The sequence below is a fragment of the Coregonus clupeaformis genome, chromosome 20 (genome assembly GCF_020615455.1).
Source record: "Coregonus clupeaformis isolate EN_2021a chromosome 20, ASM2061545v1, whole genome shotgun sequence".
Classification (NCBI taxonomy): domain Eukaryota; kingdom Metazoa; phylum Chordata; class Actinopteri; order Salmoniformes; family Salmonidae; genus Coregonus; species Coregonus clupeaformis.
In genome coordinates this window covers 35,209,890-35,231,490 of record NC_059211.1, presented here as the reverse complement: position 1 = coordinate 35,231,490, position 21,601 = coordinate 35,209,890, and the positions used below count along the sequence as shown (strand labels likewise).

Here is a 21,601-nt window from a genome sequence, read left to right as displayed (position 1 = left end):
ATTTTTCCGGTCCGGCCCACTTGGGAATAGATTTTCCTCCATGTGGCCCCTGAGCTAAAATGAGTTTGACACCCCTGTCCTACATGGTCTCGTAAAAACTTGGAAAGCTGAGATATACAGTGCATTCGGAAAGTATTCAGACCCCTTGACTTTTTCCACATTTTGTTACGTTTAGGTTTTTCCCTCAATCTACACACAACACCTCATATCGACAAAGCAAAAACTGATTTTTAGAAATGTTTGCAAATGTATTAAAAATAAAACACGGCAATATCACACATAACTATTAAGACCCTTTACTCAGTACTTTGTTGAACCACCTTTGGTAGCGATTACAGCCTTGAGACTTATTGGGTATAATATAATAATCATAATAATATGCCATTTAGCAGACGCTTTTATCCAAAGCGACTTACAGTCATGCGTGCATACATTTTTGTGTATGGGTGGTCCCGGGGATCGAACCCACTACCTTGGCGTTACAAGAGCCGTGCTCTACCAGTTGAGCTACAGAGGACGCTACAGGCTTGGCACAACTGTATTTGGGGAATTTGTCCCATTCTTCTCTGCAGATCCTCTCAAGCTCTGTCAGGTTGGATGGGGAGCGTCACTGCACAGCTATTTTCAGGTCTCTCCAGAGATGTTCGATCGGGTTAAAGTCCGGGCTCTGGCTGGGCCAATCAAGGACATTCAGAGACTTGTCCCGAAGCCACTCCTGTGTTGTCTTGGCTGTGTGCTTAGGGTCGTTGTCCTATTGTAAGGTGAACCTTCGCCCCAGTCTGAGGTCCTGAGCGCTCTGGAGCTGGTTTTCATCAAGGATCTCTCTGTACTATGCTTCATTCATCTTTCCCTCGATCCTGACTAGTCTCCCAGTCCCTGCCGCTGAAAAACATCCCCACAGCATGATGTTGCCACCACCATGCTTCACCGTAGGGATGGTGCCAGGTTTCCTCCAGAAGTTACGCTTGGCATTCAGGCCAAAGAGTTCAATCTTGGTTTCATCAGACCAGAGAATCTTGTTTCTCATGGTCTGAGAGTCCTTTAGGTGCCTTTTGGCAAACTCCAAGCGGGCTGTCATGTGCCTTTTACTGAGGAGTGGCTTCCATCTGGCCACTCTACCATAAAGGCCTGGTTGGTGGAGTGCTGCAGAGATGGTTGTCCTTTTGGAAGGTTCTCCCATCTCCACATGGGGAACTCTGGAGCTGTGTCAGAGTGACCATTGGGTTCTTGGTCACCTCCCTGACCAAGTGGCCAGCTCTAGAAAGAGTCTTGGTGGTACATAACTTTTTCCATTTAAGAATGATGGTGGCCACTGTGTTCTTGGGGACCTTAAATGCTGCAGAATTGTTTTGGTACCCTTCCCCAGATCTGTGCCTCGACACACTCCTGTCTCGGAGCTCTACAGACAATTCCTTCGACCTCATGGCTTGGTTTTTGCTCTGTCATGCACTGTCAACTGTGGGACCTTATATAGACGGGTGTGTGCCTTTCCAAATCATGTCCAATCAATTGAATTTACCACAGGTGGACTCCAATCAAGTTGATCAATGGAAACAGGATGCACCTGAGCTCAATTTCAAGTCTCATAGCAAAGGGTCTGAATACTTACACCACCAGTCAAAAGTTTGGACACACCTACTCATTCATTTTTCTTTTTTTTTACTTTTTTTTTTTTACATTGTAGAATAATAGTGAAGACATCAAACTATGAAATAACACATATGGAATCATGTAGTAACCACAAAGGTGTTAAACAAATCAAAATATATTGTATTTTTGAGATTCTTCAAATAGCCACCCTTTGCCTTGATGACAGCTTTGCACACTCTTGGCATTCTCTCAACCAGCTTCATGAGGTAGTCATCTGGAATGCATTTCAATTAACAGGTGTGCTTTGTTAAAAGTTAATTTGTGGAATTTCTTTCCTTCTTAATGCGTTTGAGACAATCAATTGTGTTGTGACAAGGTAGGGGGGGAATATACAGAAGATAGCCCTATTTGGTAAAATACCAACTCCATATTATGGCAAGAACAGCTCAAATAAGCAAAGAGAAATGACAGTCCATCATTACTTTAAGACATGAAGCTCAGTCAATACGGAAACTTTGAACGTTTCTTTAAATGCAGTCGCAAAAACCATCAAGCGCTATGATGAAACTGGCTCTCATGAGGACCGCCACAGGAATGGAAGACCCAGAGTTACCTTTGCTGCAGAGGATGTTCATTAGAGTTACCAGCCTAAGAAATTGCAGCCCAAATAAATGCTTCACATAGTTCAAGTCACAGACACATCTCAACATCAACTGTTCAGAGGAGACTGTGTGAATCAGGCCGAATTGCTGCAAAGAAACCACTACTAAAGGACACCAATAATAAGAAGAGACCTGCTTGGGCCAAGAAACACGAGCAATGGACATTAGACCGGTGGAAATCTGTCCTTTGGTCTGGAGTCCAAATTGGAGATTTTTGGTTCCAACCGCTGTGTCTTTGTGAGACGCGGTGTGGGTGAACGGATGATCTCTGCATGTGTAGTTCCCACTGTAAAGCATGGAGGAGGAGGTGTTATGGTGTGGAGGTGCCTTGCTGGTGACACTGTCTGTGATTTATTTAGAATTCAAGGCACACTTAACCAGCATGGCTACCACAGCATTCTGCAGCGATACGCCATCCCATCTGGTTTGGGCTTAGTGGGACTATCATTTGTTTTTTAACAGGACAATGACCCAACACACCTCCATGCTGTGTAAGGGCTATTTTGCCAAGAAGGAGAGTGATGGAGTGCTGCATCAGATGACCTGGCCTCCACAATCCCCCAACCTCAACCCAATTGAGATGGTTTGGGATGAGTCGGACGGCAGAGTGAAAGAAAAGCAGCCAACAAGTGCTCACCATATGTGGGAACTCCTTCAAGACTGTTGGAAAAGCATTCCAGGTGAAGCTGGTTGAGCGAATGCCAAGAGTGTGCAAAGCTGTCATAAAGGCAAAGGGTGGCTATTTGAAGAATCTCAAATATAAAATATATCATGATTCGTTTAACACTTTTTTGGTTACTACATGATTCCATATGTGTTATTTCATAGTTTTGATGTCTTCACTACTTTTCTACAATGTAGAAAATAGTAAAAATAAAGAAAAACCCTTGAATGAGTAGGTGTGTCCAAACTTTTGACTGGTACTGTATGTAAATAAGGTATTTCTGTTTTAAATTTTTTATGAATTTGCAAACATTTCTAAAAACCTGTTTCGCTTTGTATTATGGGGGTATTGTGTGCAGATTGATGAGGATTTGTATTTATTTAATACATTTTAGAATAAGGCTGTAACGTAACAAAATGTGAAAAAGGGAAGGGGTCTGGATACTTTCCGATAGGCCCTTTTCACGATGACGTCATCTAACTTCCGCCTTTCCGCGTAGCAGGTTAACTTCACTTCCGTTCGCCCGTAACCTGAGACTTCTCAACGAAAATACAACTGTTGACCACTAACTAGCAAGCTAGCTACTTGAAGAAATTCCAAAAGGTACGTTTAAGTTAAATTAGTAAAGTTAAGAGTAATAATGTTTACGTATATGCAATGGTTTGTAACTTGCTAACGTTATTGTTAATTCATAATTGTTCACTGCCTTAGTTACTTAAAAGTGGGCTAACGTTAGCTAACAACAACTTAGTACCAGATACCGATAACGTTAAAAGGTAGCGTTACATTGCTGCCTGGCTGTAATGTAACAAGTTTACTTAGCTAGCTATCTAACCCTTTGTTAGGCAGTTAGTTTATTCATGAATGTATAGTAACTCACCTATTCAAATACTGTTGTGCATGATAGCTAGATAAATATTGATTCCTGGTCAAAGCTGAATGTTAATTTAGCTGTTTCTTTTCTCTCGGTGTCTGTATCGCAACAGTATCCCATCCAACACCGAAGCATGGCACAATCTTCGAGAAGATGCTATTGCAGTGTACCATTTTGTTCAAACAACAAACAGAAATTCCCGTATCTGAGTTTTCACGATTTCCCTGTTGATGGAGAAATACGTGCCCGTTGGGTGAGGGCGATCAGGAGAGATGAGGGACCAAGTTTTAAGATTCTTCGTGGGAGCACCTTTGTTTGCAGTCAGCACTTTCCCCCTGAGGATAGATACACATCGGCCAGTGGACGGATCCGTATTAAACAGGGATCAGTGCCGTCTAGATTCCACTGGAATGATTGGGGTAAGGATAGGTAGACAGCGTTAAACGTAATACTACTGTAATCCAATAATATATTACTTGTACAAAATGTTTAATAATTTAATCCTGATGCAATATAGCTGCTACATTTTGTCATTTTAGGGACTGAAAAGTGATTACCAAAATGTATCATGACAAGCATATGGTTAATTTCACACATATAGGAGGCGGCTCACAAGCTCGGGAGTCAGTTTACCAGCGAGCAAGAAAGCGTCTTGGTGTTGCTGTCCTGGATGATTCTGATCATGAGATGCCTGACAGCACAGAGGGTGCTTTGCCTGCAGTGACAAACGATCACGACTATGCCTGCCGTCCTTCTCCTGGTTAGTATTACAAATAAGAGTAACCATGTATCTGTTTGGCAAAAAAAAGTAAAAGTATATGGCAGTTAAGTAAAAATACTATTTTATACTACGATTTGGAGTAACTGGTCTCTCTGTGAAAAGACTTGGCGTTTTAAACCTCATCCATCTTAGAAGCTTCTTCAGTTTTATTTATTGAAAATGGGATGGGATAGATGAGTAATAACTAACCTACCAACATGTATGCTTTTTCTTCCCCTTAAGGTAAACTGGACAGTGCTACTCAAAGAATTCGAGAGTTGGAGCTGCAAGTGTTGTCCCTAGAAATTGAGATCCAGCACCTGACAGTTAAGAAGCAGCATCCACTCCTTTTTAATTTTTGTGTCACAGATGAGGACTATCGCTACTACACACGATTCAGCTCAAAGGAGGTCTTCACCGTGTTTTGGGATTCTGTTTATCCCTCTGCTTCACGGCTTGTATACTGGTCTAAGGCACAGCAAACGGCACATGTGACACCTAGCCCTCACCGAAAACTTCCACTTATTGATGGACTATTTATGTTTCTGTGTCGTGTTGCAGCTGGGCTTCAGGAGAAAACCTTGTCTACCATCTTTGAGGTCAGCCTGTCCACAGTTAGCCGCATCATTTTAACATGGACTAGCTACCTTTACCAGGTTCTTGGCTCACTGCCGGTGTGGATGACAAGAGAGCAGGTGCAGGCCACAATGCCTGATAAGTTCAAGCTCTACTGCCCTCAGGTGAGAGTTATAGTAGACTGCACCGAGATCCGCTGTGAAACACCATCCTCCCTCTCACTACAGTCAGAAACCTTTTCGAGCTACAAAAATCACACCACCTTTAAAGGGCTGATTGGTGTAGCTCCATGTGGTGTTATCACATTTGTATCAAAGCTCTACACAGGCTCCATCTCCGACATGGAAATAACACGGAAATGTCAGATCTTGCATTTACTTCAGCCCGGAGATGAATTAATGGCGGACAAGGGTTTCCTGATCGAGAGGATGTTGTCAGAAGTGGGGGCAACACTCGTCATCCCTCCACTGAAAAAATCTCCTCAGCTCAGCAGGGAGGACACTCTTAAGACCCAGGCCATCGCCCGGCTGAGGATTTTAGTCGAGAGGGCCATACGGAGGGTGAAGGAGTACCATATCTGGGATGGGCTTGTTCCTCTTTCCACAGTGGGTTCAGTGAATCAGCTGTGGGCCATCTGCTGCCTCATGTCGAACTATCAGGGACCTCTTGACATTAAAGGAGACAAACCAGTCTGATGTTTTTGTCAACTGGAAGTTGTATATTTCCTGAGTAAGCTAGATGGGCAGTAAATAGAAGTACTTTTATATTACTGTATTGTATGTACAAAAAAATGTAAATATGAATTAACTTTGTTGGTAATTTAATTGATCTAATGTTATACTGTATGTTTTTGTTAAGGGTAATAACTTTTTCATAGCTATTAATGAACCTAATGTGATATATTGTAAAAATATCCAACTATTAACCATGTTATGTGCTTATGTGTCATGGCACTGATGGAACTATTAAATATATGTTTGCAAGCAACTGCTTCCAATCCTTTTGATTTTGGTAAGAGCATTTACAACATCGCAATCCTTTTCAAAATTTGTATTTCAATACATAGATATACAGTATATAACACAATGAAGTTCATTTGCAGTTAAAGAAAAACATGTCGACATTTACATCACAATCCTTTTCAAAATGTGTGTTTCAGTACATAGGAGATATACAGTATATGACAAGTTAATTTGCAGTTAAAGAAAAAAATGTCAAAGGTTCACCTTCCACATTTACCTTAACACTATTTACACATAAAATTCTGCCTTATGTTTTATAACTTAAGAAGACATCCATGTAGATGTTATAATAGAAATGATCAAGCTTCTGTCGCATTGAGTGGATAATCTCCTCATCCCTAAAGATTCTCTCAACTGTGAAGTCAGTGCGGGTATCTGTAATGAAGTCACACCACTGAAGTCCGCTTAAGGCGAGTTGGCCTTGAACCTGATAGTAGTATTTGTGGCTCTTCTTAAGGCAGGCCTGGCCTTTAACTGTGATCAGGGGCCTGTTGCACAAAACTAGGATAAGGGATTAAGCCAGGATATCTTGGTGATCCTGGCTCAATTGATCCGTAATCCGGTTGCACTAAAGATGGATAGGGGGCAGGAGGATATGTTCTGGTATAAATTACCATGGAGATTTATTCTGTGGAGCTAGCCTGCTCCAGACCAGGCTAAATTCCAGGATCTATTTAATCTCATCCCTAATGTCAGTCAGCAGTCACCACAAATGGAAACCAATAGTTATTTCACTGCTCACTATACATTGTTATCACATATAACTAGACCCACTGTCATTATTTAAACGTTTGTGATCATTAATTTCAATGATTTTGGATAAAAAATGATTTTTAGATGATGTTGCTATCATTAGATAATTTACAGTTTCCCATAGACTATAAGGCTATATATAAAATGATAGAATATTAGGGCCACAGAGGGGAAAAAAACACAAGTCATAATATTGTAACCAGTTGTTTTAAAGGAGGACAGTTGTTAAAATGACAGATGTGGGGCATTTCGTGAAATTGTACTTCAGTATGGTTTCATAAACAAAGACATGCTGATGTGCCAGAATATTAAGTATCACATTGTCATAAGTATCAAAACTGTAAAAACAATATGTAGCTTTTCTGCAGAAAGAACCAGCCTCATAAATTTATGACTTTATCCTTTTTCTTCAGTGTGGCCCTAGTACTCTGTCATATAAACAAATACACATTCCATATGAATATAAAAACACAATGTGTAACATTATGTTCCTTTATTGAATAAGGACAAAACAAAGCAGGTAAACCATCAGCTCCTTTCGAAACTGAAGTCACAGTGACTCTACAAGATGGAAAGCACAGAATCCAAGCATATTATACAAAATGATACATACACATTCAAAGGTCTGTATATAACACACCCTGCATGTCTGCACACTAAAATAAATGCAGGACAAATCCATACACATCAACTGAACAGACAAATGAATGGATGCAGTAGCCTCCCTGCAGCCTTGTATTACACACAGTATACCGCACAAACATCATAAGAGGCCAAATTCGTAAAAAAACGAACCCAAAAAAAACCCAAATTCCTCTGCCACCGCAGGACATATTTAACCAAAATTGAAAGCACACATACTAACTAAAATAATTCAACACATATTGGTCCCTCAGCAGCCGACCACTGTCGTCATCAGGGAAGATTGCCGGATTGTCCCAGTCCATGGCTGGTGGCACTCTGGGGGGCCCTCTCCTTCCTCAGGCAGGCCACATTGTGGAGGACAGCACAAGCCACAGTAATATCACATGCCCTAACAGGGCTGACCCTTAATTTGTGAAGGCAGTGAAAGCGTGCCTTCAGGAGGCCAAAGGTCATTTCAACTCTGGCCCTGGTCCTGGCATGGGCATGGTTGTAGGCCTGCTGTGCTTCCTGGGGGTCTGTGAAAGGTGTCAGGAGAAAAGGCTGGCAGCCATACCCCCTGTCTCCCAGCAACACACCAGAGAATTCACCTGTCAACACAAAATCTCATCATTACTACCTCATAAACACAGTGATATTCTTGACACAGCCATGATGGTTATAAATAGGGGTTGTGTGGCTTACCTTGTGATAGGCACTGATAGATTTCAGAGGCCCGAAAGATTCTGGAGTCATGGACTGAGCCAGGCCATTTTGCCACAACATTGCTGATCACACAGTCAGCATTGCAGACCATCTGAAATCATAAGATGAGGAATATTACACCAATCAATGCACATCACTGGCAATGCAGAGTGTTCGTCAATGGACAATATCAAAAAGTTATGTTCACCTGAACATTAATGCTGTGAAAGGATTTCCTATTCACAAAATCGGCCTCATGGGCACCTGAGGGGGCTTTTATCCTTATGTGTGTGCAGTCCACTGCACCAATGACATTGGGGAAACCTGTCACACAAAGTAATGAGTATCCTACTATGTGTTAACAGTTGTCCTGTAATTTGTAGATCCTCTTACCTGCAATCCTATAGAACTCCTCTTTGATGTCACAGAGTCTTCTGTGGCCAGGGAAGGAGATGAAGACATCTGCTAATGCTTTGATAGCCAGACACACACTCCTTATTGTGCGGCAAATTGTGGCCTTGTTCAGCTGTTCTGCATCACCCACTGAGTACAGGAAGGCTCCACTAGCAAAAAAGCGCAAGGCCACACAAACCATTTGCTCCACACTCAGTGCATGGCTCCGTGCAGTGCGGTGCTTAATCCTGGGACCCAGTAGTCTGCATAGATACCTGATGCCATCTGCAGAAAACCTGTATCTTTCATATAGATGGTCATCAGGGAAGGCCAGTGGGTCCAACCGGTCCCCTGAAGACCCTTTCTCGCCTGAAGGCTCTCCTCAGCACAAGTGCTTCTTCATCCACCACATCTCGCACGAATGGGCATGCCATTGTCAGAGCAGAAAGGAACACACAATTTTGGGCCTTCATATAGGCTAGTGGCCACACCTGGTGCTGGGGGGGTGGGCAAAAGAGGGCGATGCCTTATAACGATGACTTGGTTGTACTGATTGCTGGGAAAATAAAAAAAACCTTAGAAAGATGCCACCGTCCTGTGTGCTCACAATAAGAGCTCATATGTCATGGCTCACTTGACTTTACGAGAATATACCTAATTTTTATTTTGAGCTGTGTCATCTTCTTGGAGCTGGGGGAGGAAAGAAAAATAATGATTAATACATTTGTGTTACAGTTAGCATACAGTGTACATTGAAGGCATATCTCACCTCCCTCTCAAGTTTTTTTATTTCAAGGTCCAGTTTCCTAATTGTCCTCTTTTTTATTTCGGACTCCAGTGCAAGATTTTCCATCTTTTTCTTCTTGTACTGAATGTCTATGTCTGCCAGTTCTATTTGGCGCCGGAGGTGGTTGCCATACAACTTTCTGATAGCTTGTGAGCTCTGTGAACACAATACAATTAGCGCAGCTGGAATTTGGCAGGATGTGGTGTCCTTTTATTAATACGCACTATGTTGCCAGGCTGGTTTTCCCACTGTATAGCATCTGGGTCCTGTAAAAGAAATTAGATTTTTTTGATTTTGATGAGGACTCCTCACCATTGTAGAGTAAATAGTACTTTCACAGTCTTAACATGATACCTCATGCCTTCTGGAATCCAGAGAGATGGTCTCCTCCTCATCATCGTCTCCATCATGTGCTGTTGCTGCTGCACTGGGGCCTTCACCCTATCACATTTAATCGGATTCATATTGAAGCTAGTAGACAAGACATGCCAGGCCTACAGTATGCCTTTGATGGAGTACTCACTGGATCAGCATCGTCTGGTGCTTGTGCTGGTGGCTCTAACAGGAACACAGTGCTGCCAGACACTGCAAGGCAATAGGTAAACCAAAGTCAGACAGTCCAAATTGATTCAATATGAATGTGGTTGTATCCCATGTAGAGATGGAAGGACATACCTTGAATGAAGCGGGTGGCATCTTGGGAGGAACCTATGCTCGTCTCTTTCCCCCAGGGATCCCCTCTAAGACGGGCCTGCCTTTATTTAGCTCCAAGGCCATGTCCTCTGCTGGGGTAAGGTCAGCCTTTGGTGACCCACCACCCGTGCCTTGTCTGTGGGTATTCTTTTTCACTGCTAAAACAGTACAGACAATGTGTGAGCAGGCACCTTCTGGGTACAATATATGCTTGTGCTTTGTTAAATATTAGTCAGGGACCATACCATTCTGCAGAATGTTCTTGTATTTGATTTTGACCTGCTGCCATGTCCGTTTTGGCCCGTTCATGTTTAATCTACACACACACACACACACACACACACACACACACACACATTTAATGGAGTCACACTGCAAAAAATTACTTGGTATTTTTGTCTTGTTTTCAGTAAAAATATCAAAAAATTTATCATAGCTTTATACAGTGTGATGGAGTTACTTTACACAATTTCACTCATATCTGCAGTGCATTTCAATTAAAAATTTAACCGTTTCATAATTACAGTACAACTGCATTTTTGGAGATGTGAATTAAATATTTGAATTGTAATTGTGATGTTTCAGCGGAGCGGTGAGTGTGTAATTGTGCACTACTTACGCATTCAGGCGGTCTGCAATACTTTGCCACGCTTTTTCTCTTTGCTTTATCACTGTGGCGGTGTTGCCTTTCTTCTTAATTATATCTTTTACCTCCTCGTATGCCTCCATGAGGATTTGTGCTTCCGACGGGGAAAAGTACGCGGCTCTAGTTGCCATGGTAAATCAGTTAATCTGTGATCTGTGGCGGGGTCTATTTGAGTGAGCCGTGAGCGCGCACCTATCCAGGATTGGTTTCACCTGGCTTAATGAATCCGTGTCTGCTCATCCTGGCTTGGTCTTTGTGCAACCAATTAAGCCTGGACGCACATGTTTTGGCTTCATTGAGCTCAGCTGAGTCATTTATCCCGGATGTCTTAATTCTACTTTTGTGCAACAGGCCCCAGGTGTTTAACTTGGGTAACATTTTCAACATCGCAACTCTTAACCTCAGCAAGACCAAATGGTGGTGCTTCTGTTGGGCAGAAGACTTTAGCATCCGGGCTGGCTGCAAGGTGAGGTGAATCAGGGTGGATGATGACCCCGCATTGTTTCAGAGAGACATCACAAAAATCAGAATATTGCCTCAGTATCTCAGGTTCCAGATCCAACCCTCTTCTCATAGCAGCTGTCTGAGGAGTTCCTCTCAGAATGCGGGTTGCCAAAGCCTTGGCAGACAACTCCCCCACGAACATGGCATATTTCACGGAATCTGCTGGCTGTCAGTCGGGGTTTGCGTACCTGGCTCCACAGCTGGCATTCTGACTGCATTCTTGTTTCTGCTTCAATAGCAGCAGACATCTCCTCTGACACAATCAGGCTGTCCAAATGACATTGTTGTATGTAGTTGGGCTCAAAATCAATGGGAAATTTAAAGTTGTAACCTTCAATAGGCAACTGAGGAAACTCACTGGCACCAGGGTGTTTAATAATATCTCTACTTAATTCTAGAGGGCACTGGTAAGAAAGCACAGACCCAAATGGCACAGGGCCAAATTTAGAGTCCACCAAATTAAGGCCCTCAAGCCCGTGCAGCAATTTGCAAATCCCTGGTTGTGGACGGATGTCTTTCAGTTTCTCAGCACTGGCCATGACGTGAGGATCCGGAATAGGCCCTGGCATGAAAGTGAGATATGTCAAGTTTAGATTTCATTAAATGCCACCTTATCTTTTTCACTAAAAAAGACAACCACACTCATCCAGTCTCGTACATGCTTCTAATACAAATAAAAAAATATCCACTGAAAGTCTATATAAAAAGTAACAAATAATAATCACTTTTATGTTTGTATTATTTTAGAAATGCACTAAAGTCTTTGTGCTCTAGTACAGGCGGGGGCTCATTCAGACTCACCATCATAGGCTCGGTACAGTGTGCACTTCACACCAGCTCTGACACTTGTTTTTTTCTTAGCCGCTGGTTTACACACCGCCATATCATTGGTGGCCTCTGGTACAATTCCCTGTGATATAATAATGATGAACAATACATTGTCAAAAGTCAATACAAACTGTAAAGTTCTGCATCAGTGTAACAAATAATGTCTGACCTGTGTCCTAGGCCGGTGCCAGGTCTGCAGTGCGCTGGTGCATGACAGAGGCAATGGCACTGTCTTAAAGCCCATGGTAACATAGTGAGCACTTTGAAAAGAAGTGCTACTATGTGATTACATAGTGCTTTCCCAGCAGAGCAGGAACATGACATGTGATTGAGTACCACAGGAACCTCTGCAGAGTCTAGTGTAACCTGTTCATAGAGACATAACAATTAGTGCTGTACTTACAAAACATTTTTTTCATGCGTTTCATTATAAACTACTGTACACAATTTTCAAAACCCAATTTCTTTTTTAATTAAGAAAAATTGGCTGTTCTGAAACCTTTGACAAGTAGTGCCAACACTTATCGAAAATTTGAACATTTTGAGTTATCACAGAATCTTTCCCAGTCTTTATTGCCGTCAACAACCCACATCGGTTTGTAAGAATTTCGTTGTGTATTAAGTTTAATGATACAAAATCAGAGCTCAGACTGAGAAACAAACTGATCCACAGTGGAACTTTGTGGAATCATTCTTATTAAATCTGCAACCGCAGCAAAACACAACAAAAAGAAAACTTATCTATCTTAACCTATCTTATCATAATGTTAGAGAACTGTTTATCTGAGAAACCTGGAAGCCGATGAGCCTCCTCATTTTTCTTCATGGACCTGTAACATCGCCCTCTCACTGTCACCTCACCGTTAACTACACTTGAGACTGTTTCAATACAGTGATTGGGAGAAAGGGCGCAGCATTAGCCATTAATACATTACTGACTCTTATTTTACGGTCGATACAAACAGCAGTAATATTAAAAAGAGGCTGCAAAACAGAAACTCGTCAGCTCATAACCTTCGCTAGCATAGGGCTAATTTAAGCTAAATAAAGATAAACACGTACCTTCATAATCAAACAGGTAACCTTCAACGAAGAACTTGTAGCCTTTATCAAGCTTCGATCTTGAAGTAAGGGACCACTTGTCAGCAAGTCGTTCTACGTCGTTAAGTCGTATTGGTGGCAGATGTGAAAGGGACTGGGTGAACTCCATAATGATGTGCTACTAGCTAAGCGTTCCTAAGCGACACCGGATGTAAACATAACCTGCATCGCGGCAGAACGGAAGTTGTCTGACGTCACGTGAAAAGGGCCTATTGTACAAAACATTATGATCTTTCCATGACATTGACTGACCAGCTGAATCCAGGTGAAAGCTATGATCCCTTAATGATGTCACTTGTTAAATCCACTTCAATCAGTGTAGATGAAGGGGAGGAGACCGGTTAAAGAAGGATTTTTAAGCCTTGAGGCAATTGAGACATTGATTGTGTATGTATGCCATTCAGAGGGTGTTCTTAATGTTTTGTACACTCAGTTTTGTACACTAAATTGGGGGGAAAGTAAGGGAAATCCAAAATATCATAATTATTCATGATTCTTAACTTGCTTGTACAGTTTTAAGACCGTCTACAATACTTTTTCCAGAATTGTAAACATTTCCACCTTATTGACCAGTTATTATAGGCCTTTTATACAACAGGTTAAATTGTGTGCGTTTCCAATGGCACCATATTCCCTATGGTGCACTACTTTTGACCAGAGCCCATAGGGTAAGACATAGAGTATGATATAATTAAAAGGTTTTAAATGGGAGGTCAATAGGATAGATAGCATAAGGAGCACATACACGGACAATGCAAATAAGAGGGCTGATTTAAATACAACATAAGATTGCAAACAAGAACATTATTTATCTACTAGACCTTGGGATTGAATGCAGTGCTCACATTCATGGAAAAAAAAACCTTGTGTGTCCTGTCTTGTGTGAAAGCTGGATGATCCCTGTTGCTACAGAAACGGTGAGTAGTTTACTGAATTGGACCAATGACTGCAGCTCTTGGGCATCGACAGAGCATCAAGTGCCGTATTGGAAATGAAATAAAATCAATCGGATACTATAATAATAATAATATGCCATTTAGCAGACGCTTTTATCCAAAGCGACTTACAGTCGTGCGTGCATACATTTTTGTGTATGGGTGGTCCCGGGGATCGAACCCACTACCTTGGCGTTACAAGCGCCGTGCTCTACCAGCTGAGCTACAGAGGACCACTCAAAAGGAAACATTTGTATCAGAAGCAACACCCTCATGAGCATCAATGATGGCAATGACAACCATATAAAAGGCCAACATTATAGGCTACCGAAGATTAAAATATTGCAAATGAATGTATATGAAATCGTGTCCAAAAGAGCCTTATAATGTTCAAAGTAGCCTACCATACAGGAACATGAATAATCCCAACTGTCCAATAGTGAATAGGTGATTGTCTGATCACGAGAAAGTATAGGAAATATTTCCTACTGGGCTTACCTGTATGTAGATAGGCTTCCTCAGCCAGACCCATGAAAACAGACCTCTTGCCATGGCAAATAGAGCACATCTCACAACACTAACCTGCCGGAGGAAGAAAACGCCATAAAAAGCGAAACATTGAAATCTAATCTTGTCTTCTGCACAATTATTCTGGCTTCTGGTGTAGCAATAATTAACCACAGTGTGTATAACAAATAATAACAGTCCATTTCACCAAATCATTTCTCCTCCCCCGTCAAATAAGCTCTTCCTTTGAAGTGCGCCTTCCGTGCTGCAAAATAGCAGACACTAGAACGCTGCAGTACTCTTGCCCGCTAGATAGAGTGGGAGGGGATTGTATAGGAAAGGGGGTCCTTGATAAAGGTTTATAGATTACAATACTGTCACAAATGTTAAAGGCCCAGTGTAGTCAAAAACATGATTTTCCTGTGTTTTATATTTCCACACAATGAGGTTGGAATAATACTGTGAAATTGTGAAAATGATGATAATGCCCCTTCAGTGGAAGAGCTGTTTGAAAAGGCCGCCTGAAATTTCAGCCTGTTTTGGTGGGATGGAGTATTGGCCTGCCTGGAGACATCCCCAAGCGGTATATTAGTTAATAGACCAACAAGAAAGAGCATTCCAAACCTTTCTGATAATAACAGCTGTTTTTCAGTTTCCCCCTCCCCCAGACCATTCCTAGCAAAATTCTTGCTTGAGAAATTGCTCTTTGCTAAGGAACTGTTGTTGTTTCTTTTTGACCATTTTAATTGAAAACAATCACAGTAAGGTACTTAATTGTTAGCCAGAAATGATTTGCTATTGAGATAAAAACGTCTGCTTTAGACCTTTAAAGAAAAGCTGTTCGGTAGACTGCTTCTATATACTGGATCTATCTGAACAGCACACATACAAAGTGTCACAGAGTTTCTATACGGTCTTTGGTTTTACTAAAACGGTTACAAAGTAACATGCGCGTTCTGTTACTTTACATTAGTCAATCATGAAGCAGAACGCAGAGCGCGGCATTCCTATCATGTTGTAAAACAACACCACTTCCTCCAGCATGTAGAGAGAAGTGTGGAGTGAGTGGCAGGCGAGCTTGATTGTATTGACTCTTCGCACCGATATTATTTAGACTTTATGTCGAATCGCAGCATGTCCATTGATTGACCAAACAGGTAAGAGCAGCACATAACGAAGTAACTAAGCAACTGCCTTTGAGCAAGCCATCTACTTACTGGTGGCTAACTAATATTGGCTAGCTAGCTAACGTTAGCTCAAATGTTAACTAACTATAATATGTTGCTGACGTTGGTGTTATTGTTGCCTTACCTCTTTGAAGTTTGATGCACATATTTGATACATTCATAAACTTCATTGATTTTTTACATCCAGATTGCCACTGTACACACACTCTCACTATGATGGCTGAAGAACGCAGGGTCTGTAGCAGTGTCCCACAAGCTGAGTCAAAGGTGAGACAAGCTAACCATGAAGTGGCTTGCAAGAGATTATAATATTTTGAAGTATGTGATTAATTTATCAAATAAACTGCTATTCAATGGAGGAATGCATTAAAAGTTTTTTTTTTTAGCCTCCCTCAATCTCTTCATCCTCTTCAATGAGGGAACTGGAATCTAAAAACTTGCATCTCAGAAGGAAGTTAAGCTCAGTGGAGGAAGAAAGTGCTTCTGTGATGCAAGAAAACAGACAACTGATCATTGAATTGGAAGCAGTGAATCTCGAACTTGCCAGCTCGAAAACCAAAGTATTCCAGTTTATGCATTTTCGTACAACCTCCGCCATTATTCATTATTATAACGCTATTCATGCAGGCCTTTACAGAGGGCCCAAATAATATGTTACCAATGTTGGGTGTGGTTCCACACATGCTCAGCTTGAACTAAGACACATTTGTTCACCTAAAATGTTGACAGGTCCGGGTTCTGGGTTCCACCGTAGGGTCTAAGACTTCTAGTGTGTGTCATATGAAGGAGGAGATTGAGGGTTTGGAGGCTGAGGTTGAGGCCCAAGGGAATGTACTCAGGTTGGTAGGAGGATACACATAAACACACACAGACACACCTTTGTGAATGCAGTTGTGCTAGTTGTGTTGCCTTGTTCATTGTAGAGATACAGAAAAGAGGCTGGAGGAGACTCAAGAGACATTGGTCATTAAGAGCAGACTAGTGGACCAGCTACAAGAGGAGTTAATGGCTGCTAGGGCTGAGTTAGAGAACAGGACTAATCAGGGGATAAGGTAAGCAGTGGTTCTATGCTCTTTAAGAATCCCCAATTACTATATACACTGAGTGCACAAAACATTAAGAACACCTTCCTAATATTGAGTTGCACCCCCCTTTTGCCTTCAGAACAGCCTCAATTCGTCAGGGCATGGACTCTACAAGGTGTCGAAAGCGTTCCACAGGGATATTGGCCCATGTTGACTCCAATGCTTCCCACAGTTGTGTCAAGTTGGTTGGATGTCCTTTGGGTGGTGTACCATTCTTGATGCACATGGGAAACTGTTGAGTGTGAAAAACCCAGCAGTGTTGCAGTTCTTGACACAAACCGGTGCGCCTGGCACCTACTACCATACCCCGTTCAAAGGCACTTAAATCTTTGGTATTACCCATTCACTCTCTAAATGGCACACATACACAATACATTTCTCAAGGCTTTAAAAAATCCTTATTTAACCTGTCTCATCCCCTTCATCTACACTGATTGAAGTGGATTTAACAAGTGACATCAATAAGTGATCATAGCTTTCACCTGGCCAGTCTGTCATGGAAAGGGCAGGTGTTCTTAATGTTTTATACACTCAGTGTATGTAATACACATCACCTGATGTCACCTCCTTGTACTAGTGCTTGTTGTTTGGTAACTAAGATATATTTTCCATTCATCCCAAAGAGTTGAGCAACAGAGAGAGGAAGCACTTGTTACTGCAGAGAAGCAGACATTGGCTCTCCGGAGTTACAAGGGAAATATGTCAGAGAAACTGAAGAAGGTATGGAATAAGACGAGTGAAGAGTCAAGCTATGTAAATAACAAAAATGTAAATGTTTTTTAAGCCTGTTTGTTCAGAATAAATGCTTGTCAATACCTGGCCAAATTATATTTAGACATTACAGTCTTTGATTGTATAGCAACGTGATGCTGTGTTGTGGTCCATAGGTGTTGGACAACGAGGCCAGACTGAAGGAGGCTCTTATCCAGTGTGATAAAGAGAGAGTGGCGTGGGAGAGGAGGTGTCTTCAGCTAGAGCAGGACAAGACTGACATGAATCAGCTGATTGGGTTGGTACTCAAGTCTCTGTTCAGCATATCTTACTTAATAGTTTCTGAATCAACCTCTGAAAATGTATCTTATAGGATTAATCTCTGTGGTTACACTTCACTTGAATCAACTGTGATAAGGAGGACAGTGTAAAAATGACATTTTTGCTTCATATCATGATATGTGGATATGGTAGAGGTTTAGATTGGTTGTAGTTAGTAGAATACCAATACCAGTGTGATGGACAAACCTATAGTAATAGTAGTTGGGAATCTCTCTGACCAGCCAGTTGAAGGAAGAGTCGGTCAGAGCCGAGGCGATGAGTGTAGAGTGCGCCACCTTGCGTTCTCGTCTGGAAGAGGCCTCTGTCCGGGCTGTGGAGCTGGAGAGAAGACTGAGTGACAGGGAGATAGTTGAGAAGGACATAGAGGTGTTGAGGAAGGAGTGTGGGGACCTACGCCACCTCACTACCAGCCAGGAGCAGAGACTGGAGCAGTGTCAGAGAGAAGCACAGCAGAGCCAAGCTGAACAGGTCAGCCTAGAGGCCATCCTCAGCCTGCTGCATCTTAGAGAGGTGAGCCTAGCGCCATACTCCCTACTACACTCTCAAACTATACCCTCTGTGTATTGTCTCTACATGCTATATTCCGAATGCTGTACAGTGAGGAAAAAAAGTATTTGATCCCCTGCTGATTTTGTACGTTTGCCCACTGACAAAGACATGATCAGTCTATAATTTTAATAGTAGGTTTATTTGAACAGTGAGAGACAGAATAACAACAAAATAATCCAGAAAAACGCATGTCAAAAATGTTATAAATTGATTTGCATTTTAATGAGGGAAATAAGTATTTGACCCCTCTGCAAAACATGACTTAGTACTTGGTGGCAAAACCCTTGTTGGCAATCACAGAGGTCAGACGTTTCTTGTAGTTGGCCACCAGGTTTGCACACATCTCAGGAGGGATTTTGTCCCACTCCTCTTTGCAGATCTTCTCCAAGTCATTAAGGTTTTGAGCATGACGTTTGGCAACTCGAACCTTCAGCTCCCTCCACAGATTTTCTATAAGATTAAGGTCTGGAGACTGGCTAGGCCACTCCAGGACCTTAATGTGCTTCTTCTTGAGCCACTCCTTTGTTGCCTTGGCCGTGTGTTTTGAGTCATTGTCACGCTGGAATACCCATCCACGACCCATTTTCAATGCCCTGGCTGAGGGAAGGAGGTTCTCACCCAAGATTTGACGGTACATGGCCCCGTCCATCGTCCCTTTGATGCGGTGAAGTTGTCCTGTCCCCTTAGCAGAAAAACACCCCCAAAGCATAATGTTTACACCTCCATGTTTGACGGTGGGGATGGTGTTCTTGGGGTCATAGGCAGCATTCCTCCTCCTCCAAACACGGCGAGTTGAGTTGATGCCAAAGAGCTCGATTTTGGTCTCTTCTGACCACAACACTTTCACCCAGTTCTCCTCTGAATCATTCAGATGTTCATTGGCAAACTTCAGACGGCCCTGTATATGTGCTTTCTTGAGCAGGGGGACATTGCGGGTGCTGCAGGATTTCAGTCCTTCACGGCGTAGTGTGTTACCAATTGTTTTCTTGGTGACTATGGTCCCAGCTCCCTTGAGATCATTGACAAGATCCTCCCGTGTAGTTCTGGGCTGATTCCTCACCATTCTCATGATCATTGCAACTCCACGAGGTGAGACCTTGCATGGAGCCCCAGGCCGAGGGAGATTGACAGTTATTTTGTGTTTCTTCCATTTGCGAATAATCGCACCAACTGTTGTCACCTTCTCACCAAGCTGCTTGGCGATGGTCTTGTAGCCCATTCCAGCCTTGTGTAGGTCTACAATCTTGTCCCTGACATCCTTGGAGAGCTCTTTGGTCTTGGCCATGGTGGAGAGTTTGGAATCTGATTGATTGATTGCTTCTGTGGACAGGTGTCTTTTATACAGGTAACAAACTGAGATTAGGAGCACTCCCTTTAAGAGTGTGCTCCTAATCTCAGCTCGTTACCTGTATAAAAGACACCTGGGAGCCAGAAATCTTTCTGATTGATTTTTGACATGCGTTTTCCTGGATTTTTTTGTTGTTATTCTGTCTCTCACTGTTCAAATAAACCTACCATTAAAATTACAGACTGATCATTTCTTAATCAGCAGGGGATCAAATACTTTTTTCCCTCACTGTATGTGCCCCATACAATCATAGTGCACCCTGCTTATTGCTAACTCAGCATAACCTCAACTCTGTTCCAGACAATGATGGTGGACAAAATGTACTGTACTGTTATGTAATAGTGACCTAACTATTTGTTATAGAGTGGAGGGGGATCACTCTGTGCTAAGCCTTGTCTGCCAGCTCCATTCTGTGATGTCCCCAAACTCAAACCAGGTGATTTCCCTAGCTTACTCTTCAATACTACCCATCGTATTGTAGTCTGTATACACTGAGTGTACAAAACATTAGGAACAGTCTGTCATGCTCTTTCCATGACATAGATTGACCAGGTGAAAGCTATGATCCCTTATTTATGTCACTTGTTAAAGCCACTTCAATCAGTATAGATGAAGGGGAGGAGACAGGTTAAATCAGGGGTGTCAAACTCATTTTAGCTCAGGGGCCACATGGAGGAAAATCTATTCCCAAGTGGGCCGGACCGGAAAAATCATGGTATATGTAACTTAAAAACAACAACTTCAGATTGTTTTCTTTGTTTTAATACGATCAACATACAACATAAAGCTGGAGCCTGAGGACAGTGTGTCCAAAATAGTACAAGCACAACATCACTATTAATCATAAAACGCGTCAAGTTTATTTGAAAATTCTAAAGAAAAAGAACACACAAACACACAATGCCTCAGTGATTAACAGAACTGTTTCACAGATCACAGAACTATATCAGGGTGTCATTTCTCAGGCAGAAATGTAGATACAAATAATGAAATCGTGTTCCCCAAACAAGTGCAAGAACCACAGAGTCAAGAATAGGTTAAATATACAAATAAAATAAAATCAATTAAAAACAATAGCACATCAACATAAAAACATATAAACATAAATCTGAAAGCGTTGCTCAAACTCCCGTAACAGTCCAGTTATTTTATCTTTGAACCGCTTCATGTCTGCCACATGTTGGGTCGCGCACACATTTTTCAGACAGGGGAAGTGAGCTGCATCACCACCGGCAAGTTGCGTCTCCCACAATGACAGCTTCAACTTGGAAAGAACGTATGCTGTCATAATACTGCGTGACAACTTTGTTGCGCCCTTGCAGCTGTTTGTTCAAGTTATTCAGGTGCTCTGTAACATCCACCATAAATGCAAGGTCCGGCATCCATTCTGCGGAATGAAATTCTAACACTGGTTTGCCCTTTTCTTCCATGAACTGTTCAATTTCTTCTCGTAAATCAAAGAAACGCCTCAGCACAGCACCTCGGCTTAACCATCTTACCTCAGTGTGGTATGGCAGGCCATAGATGTGGTCTTTCTCTCTGAGAAGGCTGTCAAACTGACGGTGATTCAGGCTTCTGGATCGGATGAAATTAACAGTTTGGATGACCACCTTCATGACGTTATCCATCTTTAATGACTTGCAACACAAAGCCTCCTGGTGCAAAATACAGTGAAAAGTCAAAAAATCACGTCCTCCATTTGCAGATTGCACTTTCTCTCTGAACTTTGTCACAACGCCTGCTTTTTTTCCCGATCAT

At 42.1% G+C, this 21,601-nt stretch overlaps 2 protein-coding genes across 4 annotated transcripts in view; one reads left to right on the top strand and one right to left on the bottom strand.

The window, feature by feature from the left end:
* Positions 1-14,921, bottom strand: part of LOC121532820 (divergent protein kinase domain 1A-like) — a 34,702-nt gene extending 19,781 nt beyond the window's left edge. Inside the window, exons 1-2 of one of the 2 annotated variants that reach the window (XM_041838609.2) lie at positions 14,830-14,915; positions 14,613-14,696 (exon numbers count right to left, since the gene is read on the bottom strand). In XM_041838609.2, the coding sequence (XP_041694543.1) occupies positions 14,613-14,666 (54 nt within the window). In that variant the 5' untranslated portion in view covers positions 14,667-14,696; positions 14,830-14,915. Of the gene's footprint in view, positions 1-14,612 lie in introns of both variants that reach the window. The other variant, XM_045205795.1, reaches the window with a different exon arrangement.
* Positions 14,922-15,396: 475 nt separating this feature from the next.
* Positions 15,397-21,601, top strand: part of LOC121533915 (coiled-coil domain-containing protein 18-like) — a 43,165-nt gene continuing 36,960 nt past the window's right edge. For both annotated transcript variants that reach the window (XM_041840264.1, XM_041840263.1), the window contains exons 1-9: positions 15,397-15,778; positions 15,996-16,075; positions 16,195-16,368; positions 16,538-16,647; positions 16,732-16,860; positions 17,517-17,613; positions 17,781-17,902; positions 18,168-18,456; positions 20,207-20,279. In XM_041840264.1, coding sequence (XP_041696198.1) covers positions 16,022-16,075; positions 16,195-16,368; positions 16,538-16,647; positions 16,732-16,860; positions 17,517-17,613; positions 17,781-17,902; positions 18,168-18,456; positions 20,207-20,279 — 1,048 coding nt within the window. In that variant the 5' untranslated portion in view covers positions 15,397-15,778; positions 15,996-16,021. The remainder of the gene's footprint in view (positions 15,779-15,995; positions 16,076-16,194; positions 16,369-16,537; positions 16,648-16,731; positions 16,861-17,516; positions 17,614-17,780; positions 17,903-18,167; positions 18,457-20,206; positions 20,280-21,601) is intronic.